We start from the raw sequence: 24904 nt of genomic DNA on the forward strand, positions 1-24904 counted from the left end.
TAACCTTCCAATTGTTATATAAATTGTCCGGTCCCAAACGTATTCCTATATAGATGTTTTACTGTATTCATTTCTACTTGTTTCACTTTCTTGATTCTATTCTCTTACCCATAAGCCGTTTGCGCGAACCAATCAATTGTTTTAACCCTAATTTAAACTTTCTACAAATTGAGCATGGGCTTCACATTAGATAAAACCGCGCCTCGAATTGTCGTTTTGTCTCTTTTCTAATCCATCATCAATTTGCTGGCAACCCCTAAACCCCAGCAGAGAACCCCTCAAGGACCAACTCTCTGCGCATCAAACCATTCTAGAGCAGATGAAATTCAGATTTTCCGATAGAGCCCCTTTCTGCCCTCTTAATTTACGGTTCAACCATCACCATCACCATCACCGACGGCAATTCTTCACTTCATTTCTCAAAAAGGTTCAAACAGCGTCTCAAGCACGTGCTTCTGTCAATGGCAGCGGTAGTAGCAATTCTCAAGGTCAGTTAGTGACTGCGTTGATAACTACTTATTTTCTCTGAGGGAATTTGAGCAGAGTGAGAAGGAAGGTCTATTTTGATTTTGGCGTCCTTTGCAATTTAATGAGTTAGTTGATATTACAGTGTATGGATTGTAATGTATAGCTAATTTTATATTCTTTCTTTCAATTGATTGTAAGAGAAACACTGCGATTCAGATTACTATGGCGTCCATGCTTATAACGTTGATGGTGTCTGAAAAGGAGCAACTGAATTGTGCTTCCATTTTGAAATTTTTAATCGCAACTGATCCTCTGTAAAAGAAAGATTATCTTCTCTTTAGCAATGCAATACTATTTGGAAGATCCTAAGAAATTGAAACTGAGTTCATTATTTTGTTTGTCTTTGCCAATCATAATTCTGCGAACTGGCATTTATATAGATGAAAAATTTCTGTCTTTGTTTAACTTACCTGTAATGCACTAAAATTGATAAGCTATCCCTAATTAATTTTATTCATAGCCTACCTGGAAAGGAACAATCCCCTCAAACTGGATTTTTGAGATTTGCAGTATTTTTTTTCAGAGCCTAAGTAACTAACCTATAAAATTTTAACCAACATGTTGCAAATTAATTAGTCTGAATAAAAAAGTAAATGCTGAAATTCAGGACCTTAGATTGTGAGAATTGCATTGAGAAAAATCAGGCTGCCAACTGACATGAGCTATTACTTTTCAAATGAAGAAATGTCATTGTGATAGTGGTTTCTTAGAGTGCATCTGAAGGGTCATTCTATCTGTGCAGGACCTGCTGGTAGTAGTTTTGCGTTGCCAGGTGCTACTGTGGCTACAATACTCATGCTTGGTGCTCTTCATGCACGTCGGCTCTATGAGGATAAAAAGGTACCTAAATGATGTGAAAATTTTATTTACATGCCATTAATATACATTGTTCCCTTGCCAATTAGGTTTTATGAGTTTTCTTCTTAATTTTGTAAGCTTGTCCAGTAGATAGATGATTCCTCAAATGCTTTACTCTGCTATATTTTTTCTTTCTAAAACGTTTTTTGTTGTATTTACTTTATACCTTCTTTGCAATATGTAGTGTGATAACTTTTATGACTTTAATCATCTGGTACACTGGCATTTAGAACATCTGACAATTATTTCTTGGTTATAAATTTTGCTTTCTCTCTTTGTGGCAGATTGAAGAGGCACGGGAAAAAGGAATTGAATTAGAGTTCCAACCTGATGCAAAAGTATTATATTGTTCCTGAATGTTCCAAAAAAAGAGTTTCCAATACATTGGCGTTGTCTTTCCATCTGTTATATTCAACTACTTCATTGCTGTGATGTTCATGTTCCATTTCTTTTTAGGAATTGTGGCTCAATTTCCCAGATACTATTATATTCGTGCCTAACATTTTCAATACTTTTTGCTGTTTCCTTACTGTAGGCTACATTTATAGGTATGTTACCTTTACGCTCAATTTCCAGAGTTTGGGGTTCCTTGACAAGCATAGTGAGTATTTTTACTTTTCTTAAGCTACACTTGTCAGAGTAGTCCAAACATTTATACCTCTGTTCTCAGTTTGGATTATTTAACAAAAAGTTTTTATATTTTCTTACAGGTAGTAGAAATTGAAATGTTCTTTGAAATATGCTTTACTTTATGTGCAAATTCATATTAAAATCTAAAAAATCGTGAAGGCAATTTTTTTACTTCAGATGCTTGTTTAATTTTGTAACATGCACACAAATGCATAAGATAGTAATGTGATTTTGCTACCTTTTATTAGCAAGATTTTATCATAAAAGTGGCTCCTATTTTATTGTGCAGGCAAAATGAGTTGTTTTCTAGCTATTAAATCGGGCTTATTTACTTTCACATTTTCCCTTGATAGGACAATCTGAAATGCTCACAAAAGATTGTCCAACTAAACAGACCCCACTATTTTTTGCAATTTGAGAGGAACAACATGAGCAGGGGTCTGTTAATCGAAGTGTCCATCATGGGTTTGATTAAGTTTTGAGCATATAATTTGAAGGGTTTTTTCTTTACATATGATTATTTTCCAAGGACTTAGCAATTTAACTATGTTAGTTGTGTTCTTGTGACTTGTTGTCCATGATGATTATATGTTCTTAATCCCAATCATGCAGAAATCTGGCACTTATTGCCTTACTGATTTAATTCATGCTTCTAAGCTTAGAAGAATATATCGTCAGTCCAGGCAATATATCTTGTTTAATTGTTATGGCCAAATGAGGGAATAGTTAATGTATTGCCAGTTTATTATTTGATGAAATAATAGGATTAAATCCATGATCTTTCTCTGCCATAACAAGTTTAACTTACTAAGGAAACATGTTTCAGGAACTTCCTATCTGGATGCGTCCATATGTCTATAAAGCTTGGGCTCGGGCGCTCCATTCAAGTATGCCTGTTACATGTGTTATGTATTATTTTGTGCTATTTCTTTACTGATGTTCTATTTCATTTTATCACATTTTGATAATAATATGTTTGCATCTCAGACCTAGAAGAAGTAGCTCGTCCTCTTGAAGAATATGCTTCATTAAGGGAGTTTTTTGTTCGTGACCTGAAAGAAGGCTGCAGGCCTATAGATCCTGATCCACGCTGTCTGGTAACTGGTAACGGGCTTCATGTGCATCGTATTTGTCTGAGCTGGTTTCTTTGAGGTATGGCTAACTGACTTAAATTTTTATGGCCATATTTTCTTGTACCTTCAGGTTAGTCCTGTGGATGGCACCATTCTAAGATTTGGAGAGTTGAAAGGATCAGGAGCAATGATTGAGCAAGTCAAAGGGCATTCTTATTCTGTTTCTTCTCTTCTTGGTGCTAGTTCCTTCCTGCCTATGATAGCTGAGTCGGATGTCCATAAAGAGAGTAGTAAACAGCAAAACAGTTCTGTAGAGAACAGTAACAAGTCATGGTGGAGAATTTCATTAGCTTCCCCTAGAGTCAGGGACAATATCTCTACTTGGTAATGATGTGGTTACTTTTCTATTTGTATGGCGTTTGCTCTGTTGATAATGCTTGAATGATTTATTGTCTTGCAGTTTCTTCGCATCCTCCTCCAAGCACTCTGCACATTTTGTTTCTAGTACTTAAGAACGTGGCATTGCTTTTCTATACAAGATATATATCATAAATATCAAAAAGTATTAATGATGGTTGCATTGTTTATCTATTAAGGATTGAAAATTTATAATTGACAAGAAACATATAACATGTTAAATGAAGGTGTGTCATGAGCATTTGTTATTTTGTTATAACATTTTTTTTTTTGAAACTCATCTTCTGGTAATTTTTATTGACATCTTTTGTTGACATAATGCGCATTTTATCATATGGAATTCATTTTACTAGAGTAGAATGCTACATTTTTTCATCTATGGGGCTCCCTTTTCCCACTTCTTAAAGAAATAAATGGATTCCTGAAATTGGTAAAATTGAAACATCTTGCCATCTATCACATGATAGTAAGTTTGAACAAATAATTCTACAGTTCAAGTGTCAACTTGTGTATGCTAGGTTACTCTATACATGATTTCTTTCCTTGCTTTTTCGAATCTGAAACTGTGTGCTGACTGCTGCATGTTTCTAGTTAATGTCCATAAACACATGAACTTACAGATTAAAAGTATTGATGCAGTCCAACTAAGGGCCTTTACTACTGTGTAATATACCTGAAGCCTGGAGACTATCATCGCATACACTCCCCAGTTGAATGGAATGTTCTTGTCCGCCGGCATTTTTCAGGTCACTCGGTTTCCTTTATATTTGAAAGTAAATTATTTACTATTTATATTATGTGGTTGTTTAATTAGAGATACAACTGTCGTTCTATTTATGATTGCAATCTACTGGTTTTTTTGAGTTGTTTGTTTTCTGTACTTCCTGGGCTCTGCTCGCTTGTCTACGCTCCGACCCAGCAAGTAATAATTTCAATTCATTTCATCTTGCCTGCATTAAGATTTAAAACTTTTTCGTCAAATAAAAAGGCAATCAATTAGAAAGAAAACAGGAGCCTCCAACTCAAGCACGAAATCAATGTTGAGTCAACGATCATCGGGAGGGGCACCACCAAGCGAGATCTAGACCAGCACTTTGTATAGGTTGGGGAAAAAGCCCTTGTATAGGGAGAAAAACCTCTGAATATATATGGGGAGTTCAAAAATGAAAATATGAATATAGCAGAAGAAACTTTTAATTTAGCGCAAGTACAAAGTGCAAGAAGGAGGAGTATGGAGAAAATCTAGGCTGGATTGTGTATAACTGCAATATCATCCAGAAATTTCCCTGGAAGATATGAGAGAACCCTTGTCTTGCCATTCTGGAAAAACATTGCACTATCTAACTACTTTTTTTGTTCTTTATTCACAATAGTGTTCCATTCTAATAAAAACAACTTGCAGATTTTACAATGTCTAAACAGGAATAGAAGGAATTATCATGGACTGCTTGTGGTGTTGTTGCAAAAATGAACGACCAGAAGGAAACTAACTGGGGCAGAATTAAAGGGAGGCGTTTTTTATTGTGAACATTGTTATTAAAGCCCAAGGCACACTAAGGAGCTAGGTGCAAGAAAATGAAAACAAAAATAGATACAAAATCTAAATATTAATATTTGAAAATGTCACTAATACTCTATTGCTAGTTAATGCACAAGTTACAATGAACTAAAACACACACTTAACCTAATCACACAAACAAGACAAAACCACATAAAACATTATATTAAACGTCAAAAACATCAGGTTAAATTCATATACTTAGCCTATCTAATGCTAATAAACTGATAAGCATTCGGTGCAATAAAAAAGAACACAAAAAAACTAATAACTATCATCAAGATCATCCTCAAGATTAATATCGTCCTCTTCATTGTCATTTTCTTCTCCAATTTTTTTCTCCTCTCCATATTCATCCTCGTCTATATGTGGCATAGATGCCCTAGTTCTCATACAAGTAGTTGCTTTTGCTTAGCCACACCTGAGGTGGAAGCAAAACATTTGCTTTGAGCTGTATATATTTCATCCTCAATCCCACTAGCTTTAGCAACTGCACTTTTTTGGTCGACCTGGAAGGCTAACAAGCCCAAGCAAAAAAAAAAAAAAAAAAAAAAACTATGAATAACTCTGCTTAAAGAACGGCCGGCTCAATCAACAAAAAAGGTATCCTGGAGGCCTGCAAGAGGCACACCATACTCATGAGTCATGATGACCCAAAGTAAGAGAATCTGCGAAATTTGCCATCCAGTTGGCCGTTTGATTACCCTCATGTTAAGTATGAAAGAAGGTGATCTCACAATCCCTATCCAAAGCTCATGATACTTGAAAACAAGCCAAGCTAGGGAACCTGACTGTTCATGAAATGCAAGACTGAATCCATCTCCACTTGTACCCACCGAAAGCCCTCATCCCAGGCTAACCTGAGGCAAGGAAAAGGCCCCACAATTCAGCAAGAAAAGCAGTACAAATACCGATGTTGACTGCAAAACCCCCTAACCAGCAACCATTACGATCCTTAATAAGACCCCAAACCGATAAAAACCCTAGATTACCTTTTTTGACCCGTTAGTGTTAACTTTAACCTAGTGCATATCTGGAGGCTTCCCACTAATCCATCTGCTGTCCCTAGGAAAATTGCACCCCAAGTTAAATCATCATCCTCAAACACTAATTCAGCATCCTCATCTTCTACAGTGCTAATGCTAACTAACCTAAATTGGTTAATCTTGTAACTAACTAACCAACCAACTACTGTAGTTAACAATAAAGCCTATGTTACTGACTTATGATTAACAAAAAATTTAAAAGGGATATTCTAATTTGATTATCTATTTGTGAGCTTTTATTAGAGAAATGGAAGAGATATTCTTGTATATGGAGATGAAAGAAACTTGCTGAATTAGTACGAAAAACTGAAGGAAGAGAACTTATAAAAATACCAATATGGTTGGAACTCACTTTATTTGCATAGAAGCTTATATCAAGTATAGGATAAACTTACAATAAGCATCAAGTTTATTTAAGCTAATAGACAAATACAACCCATAAAGGGGGGTTTAAGATAAAGCTTTAGATTTAAGGCCACAGTTGTGGCCATCATGTCATTTTCTCATATCCATTTTTGTATCCATATTGTCCATGCCCTTCATGATGTCCATGTTTATATTTGTATCCATGCTTGTATTCATGCCCGTGTCCCTTATCGTGTCCTTGTTCATATTTGTGTTTGTACCGATTTTCGTATACATAATCATTGCCTTGCCCTTTATCATCTTTGTGTCCATATTTATGTTCGTGGCCATAATGATGTCGCTGTCCCTTATCATATTCGTGCCCTTTATCATGTCCATGTTCATACTTGTGTCCATGCTCTTTATCATACGCATGTTGGTATTTGTGTTTATGTTGATCCTCATATCTATTCCTGTAGTCATGTCCTTGCCCTTTATCATATCCGTGTTGATATTTGTGTTCATGGCCATAGTGATGTCCTTGTCCTTTATCATATCCGTGTTCATATTTATGCTCGTGGCCTTTATCATGTCCTTGTTCATATTTGTGTTTGTATCCCTTATCATAGCCAAATTCATATTTGTGTTCATATGATTTTTCTTTTTCATGTGCATAATTTTGTACTCCCTGTGCCTTCTCACGCCCTTCAGCTTTGTTGTTGCTTGAATCTAGATAATCATCAATAATAAATTGTTAGTATTAAAATTAATTATAATTATATATATTAACCTTCATATATTGAAAAAGGAATAAACATGCATTAGAAAATAAAACTAATTACCAGCTGCTATCTGAGAGGTGATGAGAAGAATAGCAAGGGAAAGACACAGGAGAAATGATGTATTTGAGCTGCCCATTTTCGTTGCCACACTAAAGTAGAAAAGGAGGAATATGTTTGCACAAGTTGGTGAATGAGTTATGAGAGCTTATTCTCCTTTTATAGAGTTCTTCTCACGTTTTTTTTTTCTTGGTTGGTTTGTCCAAATAGAATTGAATATATAATCTTACAAATAAAAAATAACTCTGATACTATTAAATAAAAGAAAAAAGTTATGTTTAAACAATTTTTTTAAATAGTTACTTACCAAACATTTCTACCGGTAAAGAACTAAATGTCAAGTTCTAGAAATAGTTACTCAACAAGATTTTTTAATTGTTTGAATTGTGCTTTTGTATTTTATCCAAATTAATATACTTGTATTTTTTTTTCTCTCTTTTCCTGCATCCCATTAATAGAGAGGACATGTCTTGATGGAACTGATTATGATTAATGTGTTGAGATTGTGTGTTGAACTACAATAATAAAGAAATGTCATCGTTTTGCAAAATTAATTAATACCCAAAGACATCATATAAAAGTATCATAAATTCTAGGAATAAGGTCCAAATTTGTCCCTAATATTTGTGGGGAAGTGCAAATGTATTCCTAAGGTAAGAAATGATTTAATCCAAATTGGTCGGATTTCTTATATTTGTGATGGCTTTTTTTCCCCTTTAATCTATCAAACTGAATAGTGTTCAATGGATCTTTGGCACTAATATCCTTTTTGTTTATAGGGCGCCTATATCCTGTCAATGAACGTGCCACAAGAACAATCCGAAATCTTTATGTTGAAAATGAAAGGGTAATTCTGATTTGTCAATTTGTACTTAACAAGTATTGTCATCAAAGCAGCTTCAATATAGCTTCTTCTATAGTAAAATTTATTCTCATTCTAGTGGTTATTCAACTTAGCTTGTGACGGATTTACAAAAAACTGAGGGACAATAAAATCAACCAAAACTTCCTTAGTGAGAACCAGCTTATGGTATGAACAGATAATTTTTCCTGCAAAATTTGTATCTTTGGGTTTCAGACTATGAAGTTCAATTATTTATTTGTAGATAAAGCTTTACTTGTCGAATCTTACTTCCACATCTCATTATTTAAATGAGCTACATCTCTTCTTGTTTCGATTATTCGTTTTCACAATCATCTGTTACGTTTGTATCTAGTTATGGTAACTAGGTTGCTGCAATGACTTCATTTATTAATTCATTTCATTTTCTTCCAGTACATCAATGCATAGAAGAATACAACAACAACCAAGCCTTTATCCCAACTAGTTGGGGTCGACTACATCATATTGTTTTCTAAACCCTTCCCAGAAAAGAACGACAATAACAACAATAATAATAATAATAATAAATTATAGTGTTTTCTTGGCTATCCTTAATATTATTCCAGTCTCATGGTTTGCAATTCTGTTGCAACAGGTAGTGCTTGAAGGTCTGTGGCAAGAAGGATTCATGGCTATTGCAGCAATTGGTGCTACAAATATTGGATCTATTGAGGTGAGCTGGCTTTCCGGTTTAAACAATAATTTTACTCCCTCTTCCCCACAGATTTGTGCAGGCTTGCATATATACTTGCAGACACCAAAAATTCCACCATTTCTTTCTTGAATGTATACATGTTTGGGCCGAAAAATAGAAAGACTGCTGAGTATAGCTCAGTTAGCATGTCTGGAGCTTAAACCTTTGTGCGCTATAGTGAGAAAAAAAAAAGAATAAGAAGTTTGGCGCAAAACGGAGAATTTGCAAAATTGGTGTTGTTTCGAGAAGAAAACTTCTCTTTTTTGGTCCCTTAGCAGTTAACATCACCCTATTGAAATGCCTCTTGTGTTAACTTTAGCCTGAACTTCCATGTGGCAGCTTTTCATTGAACCAGAACTTAAAACAAACCTGCCAAGAAGAAAGTTATTGAGCTCTGACCGCCCAGATGAACGGGTATATAGACCTGAAGGAGTTGGCAAAATTCTGAAGAAAGGGGACGAGGTTAGTACATATTGTATTTTCCAAAATTTGATATTGATATAAGTGGTGTCTTTTGGAAGAATAAAAATGAAACGCCTGTTGTTGATTTGGATTTAACTCAAAAGATAAAACCTGTAGTGGGGATATCTTCTAAATTACTGTTCTACTTATCATAATTTTGCAATTGCTGTCACTCTGAGTCATTTGGCTTGGATGAAAAGTATTCATGCTTTGACCTTTCAGGTGGCTGCTTTCAATATGGGATCAACTGTGGTGCTCGTCTTTCAAGCTCCTACATTAAAGTCACTCAAAAACATTGATTCATCTTCTGAGTTCAGGTTCAATGTCAATCGCGGTGACAGAGTACGCGTTGGAGAAGCATTGGGCCGGTGGCATAACTTGTAGTGTGGGATGCATTAACAACTATGGGCATTTATCGTTTATGTACTGTTATGCATCAACAGCAGACTGCAGATCAATTTTGTTCAGTGATTTATGGCGACATAGAATTTGCTGGTAGAATAGCCTTTTTCAAATGGGATTTATAACACAGTTTCTCTCTTTTAGGCGTTTATAAAGCCAAAACAGATCTTTTCAAGCAGTCAGTTGCACATTTGCTGACTCAAAAATACGTTTGCCAGAGAATTTATTTAAGTTGCTGAGCTTTCTGCAGGACAAGGTTAAGGCTTAAGAGCTAAAACAGTTAGCTGAAATCACCAGTTCATGCTCCTTTAGAGCAATACATTAAATATCATCTTTCATAGAGACAATTTCACTATTTCTGACACGATAACATCAATTACAGAGATAACTTCACTATTTCTTGTTTTTACATTATATATAAAATATGGAACATATAGATAAACATAACACCATTTTGCCACCCCCCAGGGCAGTTTCAATTATTCCTAACATCTATAATGGCTTCAATATCCAGCCTTGGAGACACTATCCCAGCATTGTTGTACAAATTGCTCTCCAGTCAAATGAAGTTAAATCCTGACCAACAAAGATTCCACACTCATTCCAAGGAAAAAAATTTGCAGCGCATTCTACAGTTTAGCATCCGAAATGACATACATCAACTGCATTGTTGACAATTACTCAAAAAATAGGCACACTTTTCTATTCTCATCATTTCTCAGAATAAACCATAACAGATTTTCGTTAAATAGTATAAAAATGCAAAATTTCAACAGAGGAATAGAGAATGGACATTCGTGCTGAACTTCTATTTCATTAAAATGAAATATCAGAGAATATCAAACCAAGCCACAAACAACTCATGTTATAAACTCGAAATAGAAATCCCAAAGTACAGATATAAACAAATTGCAGTTTTCAATCAACCAACACATTTTATAAACTATAGAATTCCCAAGTGCAAATATCACAAAAAATGGGTTTTCGACGAATTTACATTTGTATATTCACTTCGGTCAATCCACCTAGTTTTTGCATTTTCTTCAAACTTAACCGAGATGAATTATATCTAAGAATCTCTTGTCTCAATCAATCTATATCAAAACTTTGTTCCTGAGAATGTCAAAAAACGAAGAACATTAGCTTCCCTGGGATGGTTCGATAACAAATAATAATCACAATTAAAAACTACATCTATCTAACCTAGGTAAGAAGAAATCAATGAGGTTGTTATGCAGATTCTATAAAATTATAACACAGCAAGAGCATTTACTATCCTTGTAACAATAAACATCCATCCAAATATAGTTACTATAGGCGCATGACGCACTAAGGTGCAAGTGGGTCCTGGAGCCTTGGCGCAAGGCGCAGGTGCGCGCCTAAGCAACACAAAGGCGCACTAAAAGAATAAAAATATATAAAACCATAAATGATAACATTTATGATATAAGATAAATTCTAAAACCAAAATGCAATAAGGACTAAATCATGACAATATTCTGAATTATAAATTCTAACATGCAACAAACCTCATACTCTAAAGTTCAAGTGTTCAACTAAATAGTAAATCCTAAATTGAATACTAGCTACTTCTCATCAAAGTCTCCAATCACTCATCACCATCACTTTCCTCATCTCCAAGGACATCAAATTCTTCTTCAAGGATATAATCCCTCTTCATCTTCATCCTATTCATCTACAAAGTCAGTTTCATGTATATGCGTCTCTTCAAAGTCCTTTTATTTTATTTTATTTTGGATACTAGATGTGTCTAATCCAATGGTGAACATTAAAAGCCTACAAAAACTATGTGACATGTAGGCGCGCCTCTTATAACCACAGCCAAGGGCACAAAGACTCACCCTGGCGACAGTGCGTGCCTTTGGGGACGCTAATATGCTCAACCTAGTGCCTTGTGAACCTGGAGCCTTGGGCACACCTTTAAGAACTATGCATCCAAATTCCTAAGCATGATTATGTAATTCAAGCTACAAGTCAAAAAGCAACTTTTTTTCATTTCCTTTTTCGTCCTTGTTAAAAGGAAAAGGTTTAACTTCGCATTCATTTCCAACTTGGAATCCAGCAAAACGGAGACATTCATTCTGCACTGCAGCCATCTAATTTTTACATTTTAAATGCATAATGTTTGTTTTAGTTTTTTGTTCATTGATTTAGAGATAAAATTGTGAACAATGACGCAATACCTCAAGCCATTCCCTACAAGAGCTCAAATCTCAAAAAAAATTACAACCCGAGAACAGTAACTGCACATCTAATGCAAAGGAGGAATCCTAAATGTTCAATACAAGTCTAATTCACATCAGAAATTTCATAGTGAAACAAGCATAGGTATATTGAAAAAAGAAAAGATAAAGAAACAAAATTAAGGCAGACCTACGTCTGTTTCGAGTAAGAGGAAGAAGAAGGAACACGCTTGTTACGAAACATCATATAACCGACAGGTAAGACCACTCCTATCATCATTATCACTGCTCCGATAATGTACCTTAACGGACTCGGCGGCTCCACCTCTATGATTTTTCTGTACTGCATTCTCAGCACACCATTAACCCCAATGTTAATTCAAATTCCATGACTACGAGATCTGGATCCATAGAGTAAGATGACGAGAGGGGAAAGAGAAGGAAAACTTACAGGCATATCCTTTTACTTTTTCGCTTTCTTCTTCGGTTGGATCAGCTGGCGGCGATCGAGGACCAACGACGGTTGTAGGATCTACGGCCTCCTCTTGGATGGCGATTTTTAGTTTTCTAGTCTGCTCTTGAGGATCTGGATTCTTGATTGCATTTGTTTACTGTGCAATCGTCACGGTTAGTTCTGTTAGCCATTTGTAATCTGCCGTCTGGGATCGTGGCTATTTCCACGTCAGTTTTGTTTCCAAATAAATTTTATTTTCTTCAAAGAATTAATAATTTAGGCCTAAATCCTATGCAGCACCTGAACTTATCAATTTTGGTCATTTTGCCTCCTCAATTTACGGAACAATCTATTTATCCTTTCAATTATTTAAAAGTGGTATTAGTTGTTGCTGGATTTGTTTCTGGTTATTTTAATTTATGTGGTTATTTCTAATTGATGCTGGATCTGTTTTGCGGTTATTTTAATTTAGATTAACGTTGGGTCTGTTTGGTTTAGTGCGTCCATTGGAAACAGAAAACATTTGATTTTGCAGCAATAATATTTGGGCAAGGATGAATAGTATGAAGGGATGCAATTTACAAAGGAGATAGGGTACAGACCAGAGATTCCATAACTATTTCCACGTCCAGTACCTCCTTTATTAACCTAATTGATAATTGAATTCAATTTACTAAAAGGCAATGGAAGATCAGTTCCAGCAATTGAAGATTGTTGACGATGGGTTCGAGTTTGAGGCGACAGACACCGGAGAAGAAAATACCGATTATAAGTGGTGTCTGGTTGGATCACTTGTGACGAACAAAAACTTTAATTTTGAAATTTTCAAACATCGAATGGCCAGTATATGGAGGCCGGGGAAGGGTTTAACGATTTCTGAGATTGGGGGAAATTTGATTTTGTTTAGGTTTTATCACCCGTATGATCTGAAATGGGTTAGTGAAAATGGTCCATGGACTTTTGATAATCAATTGTTGATTTTGTATACTTTGAAAGAGGGGGAAGATCCATCTGCAGGTCAATTCACACACACAAACTTCTGGATACAAATTCATGGTCTTACACAGTGGCACGGGCATTGGGAAATTTCATTGGGTCTTATGTATCTATGGACTCAAAAGCGAAATGGATAAATGAGCATAGCTATCTCCGTGTGCGAGTTAGCGTGGATATCAGACAACCATTACAAAGGGGAAAAAAGGTAAGAAGGACATGAGGTGATTGGTTGAATTGTGTTTTTAAATATGAAAAATTGCCAACTATATGTTTTATATGTGGTCTAATTGGACATTTGGATAGACATTGTGAGATCTATTTTCGTAGTAAGGAAGAGGACTTAGTGAGGGCTTGGGATGCTTCTATAAAGGCTCCATTACGTCGTGTTAGTGTGATGGGAGGAGAAAGATGGCTAAAGGAAGAAGTTAGGCCCGAAGGAATTAGGGTATATGGATCAAACAGAGATGCTGGTAGTAGTACATCGGGACAGCTGAAGGAACCAACTCCTAGACATAATCTCCGGCATCTATCAAGGAACTTTGGTGTAAGCTGTTATGATCAGGAGGATGTGGAAGTACCTACAGTTAATCTCCTGCAATCAGAAACCGGATTAGAAGTAGGAGAGGAAAGGAAAAGACGAAGGGGAGAACTTGTGGCATTTCAACCAAAACCAATTGAGACTATACAGGAGGTAACTATTCAAACCATGGAAGTTGATGATCTATCCCCAAACCAGGGAAACGATAATAATAATAAAGCTTGTGAGCAAGAATAGAGAAATCTGAAAGAACAAGATAAAGCTAACACAACAAACAGGAAAGGCAGGCCAAATGGTCTGCCCAGAGCAATGAAAATCTTTAGTTGGAACTACCAAGGTCTGGGCAACACTAGGGCAGTTCCTATTCTGTGTGAGCTTATCAAAGCTCATAGGCCTGATGTTATTTTCTTGTATGAAACTCTGGTTTGTCAATCTCGTATTGAAGCTATCAGGGTAGGCATTGGTTTTGAAGGATGAGACTTCTGGATCGAATTAATGCGGAGGCGGCGGTGGCTGAGAACTTGACAGCATGGTTTCATAATATGATTAGAGCAGCATCAAAACAAATTGTGAAAACGTTTTTGATGCACCTCTGGAGTTTATGGCAGGCTAGAAATACTCGTCTTTGACAGTATGAGATTCGTACAACAGATCAAATAGTGGCTCAAGCTTGCACTGTACTTAATGATTGGTCAGAAGCAAATGCCTTGAGAAACCGGACTGGTATGGGAGAACATCAGATCGGAAATACAGTAGCAGGAAATATTTCATCTGTTGGTTGTACGGCTTGGCACCCGCCTTCAGAAGGATTTCTCTCATGTTGTGTTGATGCTGCATGTTTTAACGCTGATGGTCGTGCAGGGATGGGAGCAGCAGTACGAGATGCACATGGGCAGTTTGTAATGGGGAGATGTGCGGGTCTATTATGCTGTCCGACAACACGAGAATGTGAGGCCGAAGCTCTATTACAGGCTATGTAATGGCTAAAAACTGATGGAATAAGGAATGTGGTTTTCGAATCTGATGCTAAACAAGTGATTGATGCAATAAATTCTACTTCTGTTGATGATTCTGAATTTGGGGATAGAATTATTCAAATACGGTTGATTCTAACATCAAATGACTCTTACTCAGTCAAATGGATACGGCGGCAAGTGAATGGGATGGCACATGTGTTAGCACAGTCTTTTCGTTTATCCACTTGTCCTTCTTTTTTTAATTTATTACCGAGTTTTGTTTCTGATTCATTGTTACAATTTTGCCATGATCTGGCTCATTAATGCATTTTTTTTTATTAAAAAAAAGTGGTATTAACAACCCCATGTTTTTGTTATAACGGAAACAAAATGAAGTTCCAACATTAGTATACGTGTTCATGGAAATATTAGAACCAGCCTGTATATATGTGGACGATTTAGCAAGAGTTAAAGCTATATGCAATTTTTACAAAAGAACTTGTGTACTGTCTGTACTAACCTTATTCGCAGCTTATATTAGTAGTGCACAATCCTTTTTCTCATGACATTGGTGCTTGCAATGAGAATATATCATGATTGTTTCCGTTATAATAAAAAGATGGGATTGCTAATATCACTTTTAAATAGTTGAAGAGGTAAATAGATCGTCCCGTAAATTTAAGAGATAAAATGACCAAAAATGACAAATTCATAGGGTTGCATATGGTTTAGACCAATAATTTATTAGTTTCTACGGTTTTAATCGACAAATAATTTACTTCTTTAAGCATTTTACTAAATAGTTTAATTAATTTATAAATAATTTTTTACACTGTTAGATAAAATAAAAATTAAAAACAAACAATATATTATTAAAATATAAATAATAAGTAAACATGTAAGCACTATTTACCCTTTTTTTTTAATACATTTTTGTTTGGATGGAAAATAAAATTTGACTTTCTGTTTTTGAAGAAAAAAAAATGGGTTTCATATTTTTATTATTTTAATTTATTAAATAACTAAATGTATAAGTAATTGGAAAATCCTCTCTATGTTTGTTTCCTTTTATTATTTATTTAATATATAATTACGCAATGAAATTCATTTTTTACCTTTTGACATGTACTTCAGTTTGGATTCATTTTAATGAGTTGATATATTTTAAATACGACATGATAAGGAAAATTGTTTACAAACACAAATTTCTCTATTAGAGCATCTCCAACGCTCCCATAAGGAGCATTGGAGCGTTGGAGATGCTAATATAGGGAGGGTTGAAGTCCAACCCACCCTATATCATTTCCTTCTTTTAGGAAAATTCAGAATTCTTTCCTAAAAGAAATGAAGGAAAATGGTTCCCCATTTTATAAGGAACATTAAGTAAATATATTTTTATTAGTTTTTATTTATTAAAAATATGTTTTAAATGTAAAAGCTATTATAATATTAATAAATGTTGTATGTTAAATGAAATTGGGGAAGAAATTTGATTAGTGGGTTGGAGAAAAAATAGGGATTGGGAAGAAAAAATAGAGAATTAGGGATAGGAAATGGAATTAAGGGAATTTAGGATTTTAGGATTGTTTCTGCCTTTTATTATCTTTTTATTTAATTTAAATCAATTTAATTTTTGTTTTGTCATTTCTAGGTTTTTATTTAGTATTTCTCAGTATTTTGATTGTCACGTCCGTGTCTAAAAATTAGACAATGTAAATTTTAAGAGCATTAATTAATTATAATTATTGAGTTTAATTTAGTGTGTTTATGTGTAAATTAAAAGTTTGAGATATTTTAGAAAAATATATATAAACTTAAAGGGTTTTAAATGATATTTTTTTCATATATAAGTAAGTGATTTACGTTTTATAATATAAAAAAAAAATTAAAAATACTAATTATTTTAATGTCATTCTTTACTTAATAAAAATAAAATAAAAAAATAAATGATTAAAACTTATATATTAGATACATATTAAGAATTGTGACACATGTATAACAATGACCAAAATCTTAATAAATAAATATATAATATATAAACATTTATGACACATGTGCTCAACATCATGTTTTCTTATTATAATTTTGACATATGGCATGTTAACTTGTTTTAAATTTGCCATATGGCATACCTATCATATATTAGAAATAAAGTTTTTATTTATATAAGCTTCATAGATATATATTTGAGATATCATTTTTTTAGATTAAGGGAATGGTGAGGATGGGTAAATTCTTAAGAACAAACACATAACTATTATATTGGCTTTTATACTTAAATAAAGTTTGGGGGAGGAGATAATTTCTATCAATCGAATCATGGAGGAATAGTATATGAAATCGAACTTCTGACAGCAGAGTGAAGCGGTGCTGTTAGCTGTCAACGGATCACAACGATGAATTTTCGGTTACCGATAACGACATCTCGGTAATGATATTTAAACCCAAATTATTTTTTAAATGTTCTAGGTGTGATTTTAAGTAAGTCTGGTTACAGTACTCGTCAAATGTCAACAAAGTTATAAGTGTGATTTATCAAGTCTATATTTTACTAATAAAAATATAAAATTTAGACTGATGTTCTTTAGATTTATCGAAGTGAAATTCAGTATTAATGGACTTTTAGTAGCGTCGCCGATTTAAAGATATAATCGGTCCAAATTAATTATGTCGGCTTCAAATTACTATCTCAGACCGAAAATAATTAAATAAGAATATTTCAATTATTTTATTTAAAATGTTTTAAACAACTTTAATAGTTAGAATTATAATAGGTTGAAAATAGAAGGACCAATATGGATATTTACCAAGGAGAGTCGGTATAAAATCGATTATAAAATAATTAGTACAAAAGTTTGGGAATATAAATTTAATACAGATAGACTCCTAACAGTATCACGAGTCCTATTGAACCTTCAGTCAGAATTTACGATACCGGTTTAGTATTACATAAACTATTCCGGTGATAATGACAAATAAAAATAGTACGATAAAAATATATAAAAATAGTCTGATACAAGTGTTTGTCTTAAATCTCATTGAAGTGTATTTATATAATATTTGAGTGATTTAAATTCTCGAAATTGATGAAATCGTCAACTTATGATTTTTATGAAAATGTATGATTTAAATTATTTATTTTTGATTTTAATTGTAAAATGATTAAATTGAAGTATAATCTTATACTCGTGGTATTTATCTGAAAATTGGATTGAGAAAACCGAAAACCGTTGCGGTTGTTATTGTTATTATTTATGTGATTTGGATTGAAGTTCAAATGTGATTTTATGTTGCGATATTTTAGATAAAAATGGTTTTGTCCATCTAGGATTGCCCGGGGTAGGAGTTGTAAGTTGTAAGACCATACCTAAGGGCGGTATGGCTAGAGTGCACGGCTGGTAGTCCTAACGTTAGGCAAGGCGAGATATGAATGAGATATCTCGATTATTGACATGATTGATGTTATGATAAGCTACACGGGTGGAATTCGAGGATGGACACACAAATTTTATAGTACGTTTTGGAAATGCTTGATGATTTGAATTATAATGTTTTACGTTTGATTGATTACGAGTTGGTTTGTTAAAGCAATTTATTTGATTACGAGTTTGTTTGATAAAACGTTTATTCGATTACGAGTTGGTTTGATAAAACGTTTCTTTGATTACGAATTGGTTTGATAAAGTGGTTTATTTGTTTCGATTTAGTTTGATAAAACGGTTATTTAATTTGATTCGTTTTGATAAAATGATATATATATATATATATATAAAGATTACAACAAAGTGAAATATCCAATTAAAGTATTAGCGTGTCATTCAACGTGTCAATAAATTAAAGAGGGAAGTTCAAATAAAACCCCTGTGGTTTCACTAATTTTCAGATAAAGGATTGTGGTTTACTTTTTGTCAAAACGAGGTATGAGGTTTCGCACTTTTAATAATGCTATTAAAACTATCTTTAACGACTTGAAAATGAAAATTTTCAAGAATTAAAGTTGTTCAATGTTATATTTTCTATGGAACTACATTTTCGATTTTAGAAAATCATCTTTTTTGGAACTTTCTCTCTCTAAACATTAACTTTCTCTCTCTTTACCAAACATCATCTAAATAATCTCGAAATAAAAAAGTTGAAGAATTAAAGTTGCTTAGAATATTAGTAGTTCTTAAAATATGTCATTTTTGAAGTTGTTAAGGGTGATTTTAATAGTATCAATCGAAAAAGTCCATATTTTGCTAAAGTTAAAACCCCAGTCCTCGTTTTGACAAACAGTAAACCACAATCCTTTATCTAAAAATTAGTGAAACCACATGGGTTTTATTTGTACTTTACCCTAAATTAAAACAAGCTAATAAGTTAAGAGAACTACCTATTAAAACTACCTAAAATAGGTAGAACTACGTGGTTTTGATTCCCGATTTAAAGATTAAAAGACGTTCGGGATACGTAGGAAGCTTGATAGAATTATCGAGTCCAAGCCAAATAAATAAATAAAACTTTAGGTAGTCCAAATAAATTTTTATCTATTAGAAAATAGATTCGTGTTTCAGACCGATATGTATCCTATTTTCCTTTCATACCCGATCCCGTTTAGGGTCGGGTGTAACATTGATATTTTTAATAAATTAATTTTTAGAGCTTAATTTATACCCAAATCATGAAATTAACTTGCCAAAAATAAATTATTTGACTTGAAATAGATAAATAAGAGATTGGTAAGTTAATCGGTGAATGAGTGAAGGTTTGATGTGATTTGGTGAGATGTTGATATATATTTAAGGGATTAAACAATTAGGGAAGGACCGATCGAAGACTGGAGTGGATTTTGTACGCCTGCGCTCGTCGAGCTGAAAATTAAAGAAATGAAGGCTCCAAGTTCTTCCCTCCAGTTGGGCCCGAAAATTGTCCATCTTTAACTAATTCCTATAAATCAAATATGTAATTTTTTTTTTTTTTTTTTTTTTTTTTTTTTTTTCCGGCCCGGTCGCATTACGCGTCCCCGCTGAGCGAGGGTCCGGGGAGGGGTCCCACCACAAGGGTGTATTGGGGACAAGCCTTCCCTTGCCAATTTAATTGGCAAGAGGCCGCTCCTAAGATCTTTATATAGTTGTTAATATGTAATCAAATCAGAATATTATATAGTTGTTAGTTTGAGATTTATTTTCAATTAAAAAACCTTGGGTTGTTTATTCCAAGGCATTCAGAGATAATTGTTAGTTTTACCATTCTTTTTGAGAGCAGTCAGTAATTCCTCCATTTTCATCTCCCATTTGCAAGCTTCCACCTTCTATTGGTTCACCAGGGATTAATGCTCATCCTTCAGTTTTGACAACGATTGCTTTACTTAGCGAAACTCCAACGCCTTTGTTCTTAGTTAACTTGTAAGATCTTTCCAATTTTGAATTGGTTGTAAACATTATTAATGTGTTCATCTTTAATCTGAATTTGATTTAATTTCAATTCTCTTTTTATAATTCTGATATATGTGTATGTTTGGATTATTGACTCAATTTTCATAAGTTCGAATATAATTATGAGTTCATATATGCGATTCTTAATGGTATTCATATCGAAAATTATAGGTATTGACAACACCACGAAAAACAGACCATAGTTTCTGAATCATTTGAGTTAGCTACCTACGGTCCGGTTAGGGAATCACGTACGAAGAACATCCATAGGATAAGTTAATTCGATCTCTAATCCAATTATGTATCAATAGTCTATTCATAATTAAGTTTTGAATATTACTTCAAGTTTCTTATTATCCTATCATTTCCATTTTCATTTATAGGGAATAACAGTTGGTCTGGATCACTCATTAGAAATAGGATTAAAGTTTGCAATTAGATTTTAGAATTAGTATAGCAAAACAAAATCCAACTTTTCACCGCTTAGATAACGATTATAATTTGAATAGTTCGATTCGTGTGGTATAAATGATATAACCCAGACTAAAAATCTGGATTTTCACACGGAACGAATACGTTTACTAGATGGACTCGTTACTCCAGCATGTGCTAAGAAGTTCGAAAAGGAACTACAAACATATGCGGTGCAAATGTTAAATATGTCAGATCAAATTGGCACAAGTGGAAGTCAGGAAACTCTAACTGTTTTATATCTTCCGGGGTGCTTGAAAAGCGGACAAATCAAACAAATCGAACACGGAACAAACGAGACAAGCAGTGAAATTGATTTAAAAATCACCGAATGAATTTTATTCATTTGGATTTACATGAATAACTAATCAGGTCAATATGAATTAATTTCATGTCTCAATTGTCAAAGAGGCAATGACAATGATGTGTGAATCTTATCAATTCACATGGAATTGATTTGACTTTTACCATATGTATTTCTATTATTTGATTTTATTTTGCTATTATTGGATATTGTGTGTTGTCAATAGTCTGACACGTTATTTGCTTGTATGATTGACTAAGTTAATTACTTAGTTGTCCTTGCATTATTGTTATTATCTAAGCATGTAAAGGGCAACTCAAGTCATTGTTTTTGTTTGTGTTATGTATTTAAGGATGAGCACTTTCATTTGTAAGCAGACAACTTTGCATTTAATAAGAATTCTCTTTAAGAGTTTGTGAGATATTTCTCTTTGTGTTCTTTAGGGCACTGCAATTGAACATTTCGAGATTGAATCCTTAATTGTTGGAGATCGGTATTGGATCTTTACAACCTAATTTTGTAAGAGTTCTTTTCTGTCCAATCTTGATTCGTTAGCTTTCCTATTGATCAAATCTAGTTGTCGGGTTTTCAAGCATTATTCCTCATAGGTTCGTATCAATAAACTCGTGGATTTAATACTTGGACTTCTCCATATTATTACTTGATAACAACGGGGTACACTTATCCCTTAGTCATACTTTTGAATGTTATCTCAAGGCGCATCAACACTTATTACTATATTTAGTTAAAAAAATAAGGGTTAACTTCAACAGAAAAAACTTATGTGCTTTCATGGATTCGTAGTCGCTTTAAAAATAACCACATGGTTTGCTCTGTTAGAAAAATTGCGACAAATGACCTCACTCCGTCAAATGTGATGATGTGTCCAGGTGCTTTTGGCGGAAAAAAAATTCTCCTCATCGGCAAGTCAACATATCAAATCTCATTTTTTTTTCTTTCTCTTTTCTCTTCTTCTTCACTCTCTCCTTCTCCTTCTCCTTTTTTCTTCTCCCCCTTTTTTTTTTTTTATCTTTTTTAATCTCCATTTAAGGAAATTAGATTTCTCGAATTCTAGAAATTTAAAATTTTCATTGGAAGCAATTATTGTATATAGTCTATACAAATGTTAAGATTCTTTGGTGATTCAAAGAGTATTCGTTTTTTTTATCAAGATCATTTTTAAAAGTTTTTGTGATCTTAAATTCTGGAAAATTTATAATCATAATACGATAAAGAAATTTTATAATCACAATATGATCTTAAATTCCACCTTAATTCTGAAAGAAAATCCATAAAAAAATTAATCACAATACAACAAAGTAATAAAAAAGGACAAATCACAAATCTAGCCCAACTAAAGGGGTCCATTTGCATATCTAATCCACTTTGCTTCCATCTCAATAAATTAGACACTTTCATCCATTTTGGACAAAATTATCCTTAGTTCTATTCGATCGATCCATCTACTCCTGCTCCCGCTTCTTCTTCTTCCACTTCGCCCGCTTCTTCTTCTTCTGGTTCTTCTTTTTCTTTTTCTTCTTCTTCTTCTTCGGTTCATCTTCTTCAATTTCTGATACCAATCGTTAGCGATTTTTGAGATTATTGAAATATTATGTTCAATTTCTCGTAGAAATTGTATGTTTTTAGCTTATATGCCTGCTTTTCTCGTTGGTCTTACCTCTTTCTTCATCTGTAACTGCATCGTTTCAATTTCCTTTATTTTCATCCATTTTCCTCCATTGTTGTCGCATTTGTGACAAAATTTAACGTATTTCATCACAAATGCAACAACAGTTGTCGCGTCTTGTCACAAATGCGACAAAAGTTGTCGCATTTTGTCACAAATGCGACAACTATTGTCGCATTTGTGACGAATTCGTCACAAATGTGACATCGCAGCAGTTCAATTGTTAGATTTTTTTCCTTTCTCGTTTTTTGAGCTTTCCATCCCAATCCTCTTCCGCATATACTAATTCTTTAAAGGTTGAACAAAACATAATCTCTTCTCTCTATAAACCACCGTCTTTTCGTCAGTTTAGGATGGCGAAGAAGACGTTGAAAGTCTGAGGAAGAAGGTGAATTGAAATAAGGGTATTCTTGTCCAAAGTGGATGAAAGTGTCTAATTTGGTGAGATGGAAGTAAAGTGGGTCAAATATGTTAATGGACTCCTTCAAATGGGGTAGATTAGTAATTAGCCCTAAAAACACTACTCCTTCCTTTTTTTTACTATACAACGTCTTAGCTTTTTTAATTTGTTTTTTTACATGTCGTTTTGTATTACCAATGCACTTTTAGAAATATTTTCTCAATTTTTCCCTTATTTATGATAAGATAGAAAAGTTCGGTATTAATGTCAATAATCCTAATTAAGCTATAAAAATTAAGAAGTGAGAGAATTTTTACATAGAAAATAGAAATTTAGAAGAGATATTAATGGTAAATTAGTCATCTCAATAGTATAATTAATGTTGCATTGGTCTTGATGAAAAACCTTAAACGACTTAGAAAAGAGAACGAAATGAGTAATAAATATATAGCAATACTGCATTTTCATCGGCATTTACCTTTCATGCTTCCATTTCAAACTTAAGGTTATATATATATATATATATATACCTTTCAAACCCCTCATGATTTAGAAATTGAAGAATCAGATAGTTATGGTGAAAGATAAATGAGGAAGAAGAAGAGAAGAGAAAATAATAATAATAAGGGTAAATTAAAAAAAAAACCTATGTGGTTTCATGGATTAAAAAAAAAACCTCATGTGGTTTGTTTTTACATAAAAAAAGACCGTGTTATACGTCGTTATACGAATTAAGGAAAATGACTTAACACCGTTAAATGTGATGACGTGGCAAAGGGTAAAATTGGAAAAATCAATTTTTTTTATTTTTCTTTCTCTCTCTCCTTCTTCTTCCATGGTTCTTCTTCCTCTCTTCTCTTTTTCTTCTTCTTCCTCCTCTCTTCTCTTCTTCTTCCTCATCTCTTCTTTTCTTCTTCTTCTTCCTCCTTTCTTTCCTTCTTCTTCTTCTCCCTCTCTCTCTTCTCTTCTTCCTTTTTTTCTTCTTCTTCTAATTTTTTTTTAATTTCTAGAATTCTGGTTCAGATCTCTCCTCAATTTCACTGTTATTTCCGAGAAATTGTGCTCGGACTTTATCGGTGGTAGTAGGAAACCAAGACCTTTAGAATTCTATGCAACTTATCGATCGAAAACCAAAAAGAATGGCGGCCACCTCAGTTCATCAGTTCGCTCAGTGGATAATTAATTTATTTAGACCTTTAGACTTCTCTGCAACTTATGGAGTTCACTAAGTTCACTTGCTTTTTCTAAGCTAATTTCTTCCCCATTTCTTATAGATTCATTCATATTCCTGCAATTAATTTATCATCATTCATAGTTTTGCAATCCAGGTCCATATAATTCTTACGAATTATATTTGGATTAATACACATATTTGCCTTTATATTTGTCTGTTTTGACACATATGCCCCTATATCAAATAAACACATAAATATATCTTTATATTTTTTCAATAACACCAAAAATACCCTAATCTAACAGATTAAACTTATTTGACATAACGGTGCAACATGTAAGCCTCCACAGTAACTTTAGCCTCAACACCTTCTTCATCATACACAACCATTTCACTTGCCTATCTTTTCATCCTCTCCGCTGTCACCTGTTGCTCCTTATTTACTCCTCTTCATATGATGATTTTGCTCTGCTTCCTCTTCCGAATCACTCCGATACTCATATGTTTCAGGTTCACCATTGACAATTTCGGATCTGTAGAAGAGAAACTGGAGATGATGAGTTTGTGTATT

At 33.7% G+C, this 24904-nt stretch overlaps 2 protein-coding genes across 6 annotated transcripts; one reads left to right on the top strand and one right to left on the bottom strand.

Annotated features, from left to right (window-relative positions):
- The first annotated feature begins 211 nt into the window (after positions 1-211).
- Positions 212-9990, top strand: LOC136210494 (phosphatidylserine decarboxylase proenzyme 1, mitochondrial). Of its 2 annotated transcripts, XM_066001756.1 has the most exons (12): positions 212-488; positions 1271-1368; positions 1671-1724; positions 1922-1987; positions 2843-2903; positions 3004-3113; positions 3220-3473; positions 4146-4252; positions 8074-8141; positions 8773-8850; positions 9211-9333; positions 9556-9990. In XM_066001756.1, the coding sequence occupies exons 1-12, from the start codon at positions 320-322 to the stop codon at positions 9715-9717; spliced, it is 1350 nt and encodes a 449-aa protein (XP_065857828.1). In that variant the 5' UTR covers positions 212-319; the 3' UTR covers positions 9718-9990. The 2 variants fall into 2 exon arrangements, with proteins under 2 accessions (XP_065857828.1, XP_065857829.1); XM_066001757.1 differs by lacking the exon at positions 212-488 and having other exon boundaries at positions 1273-1368; positions 1671-1814.
- A 35-nt stretch (positions 9991-10025) lies between these two features.
- On the bottom strand, positions 10026-12580 carry LOC136210495 (uncharacterized). Of its 4 annotated transcripts, none has more exons than XR_010678094.1 (3): positions 12391-12580; positions 12134-12282; positions 10026-10311 (listed from the first exon to the last, which is right to left on the bottom strand). XR_010678094.1 is itself a non-coding variant. In XM_066001758.1 (2 exons), exons 1-2 carry the CDS (start codon positions 12286-12288, stop codon positions 10830-10832), a joined length of 174 nt encoding a protein of 57 aa, XP_065857830.1. In that variant the 3' UTR covers positions 10583-10829. The 4 variants fall into 4 exon arrangements, 2 of the variants coding, with proteins under 2 accessions (XP_065857830.1, XP_065857831.1); XR_010678095.1 differs by having other exon boundaries at positions 12130-12282; XM_066001758.1 differs by lacking the exons at positions 10026-10311; positions 12391-12580 and adding an exon at positions 10583-10848 and having other exon boundaries at positions 12134-12288.
- Positions 12581-24904: the final 12324 nt, after the last annotated feature.

This window comes from Euphorbia lathyris, chromosome 1, assembly GCF_963576675.1.
Source record: "Euphorbia lathyris chromosome 1, ddEupLath1.1, whole genome shotgun sequence".
In the NCBI taxonomy this organism is placed as follows: Eukaryota; Viridiplantae; Streptophyta; class Magnoliopsida; order Malpighiales; family Euphorbiaceae; genus Euphorbia; species Euphorbia lathyris.

Bases quoted from the DNA above. Each gene is read 5' to 3' on its own strand.
- LOC136210494 (XM_066001756.1), top strand. From the start codon at position 320: ATGAAATTCAGATTTTCCGATAGAGCCCCTTTCTGCCCTCTTAATTTA. The intron at 3,114-3,219 runs GTAACTGGTAAC...TTGTACCTTCAG, and splicing joins ATCCTGATCCACGCTGTCTG to GTTAGTCCTGTGGATGGCAC. The intron at 8,851-9,210 runs GTGAGCTGGCTT...TCCATGTGGCAG, and splicing joins CAAATATTGGATCTATTGAG to CTTTTCATTGAACCAGAACT.
- LOC136210495 (XM_066001758.1), bottom strand. From the start codon at position 12,288: ATGCAGTACAGAAAAATCATAGAGGTGGAGCCGCCGAGTCCGTTAAGG.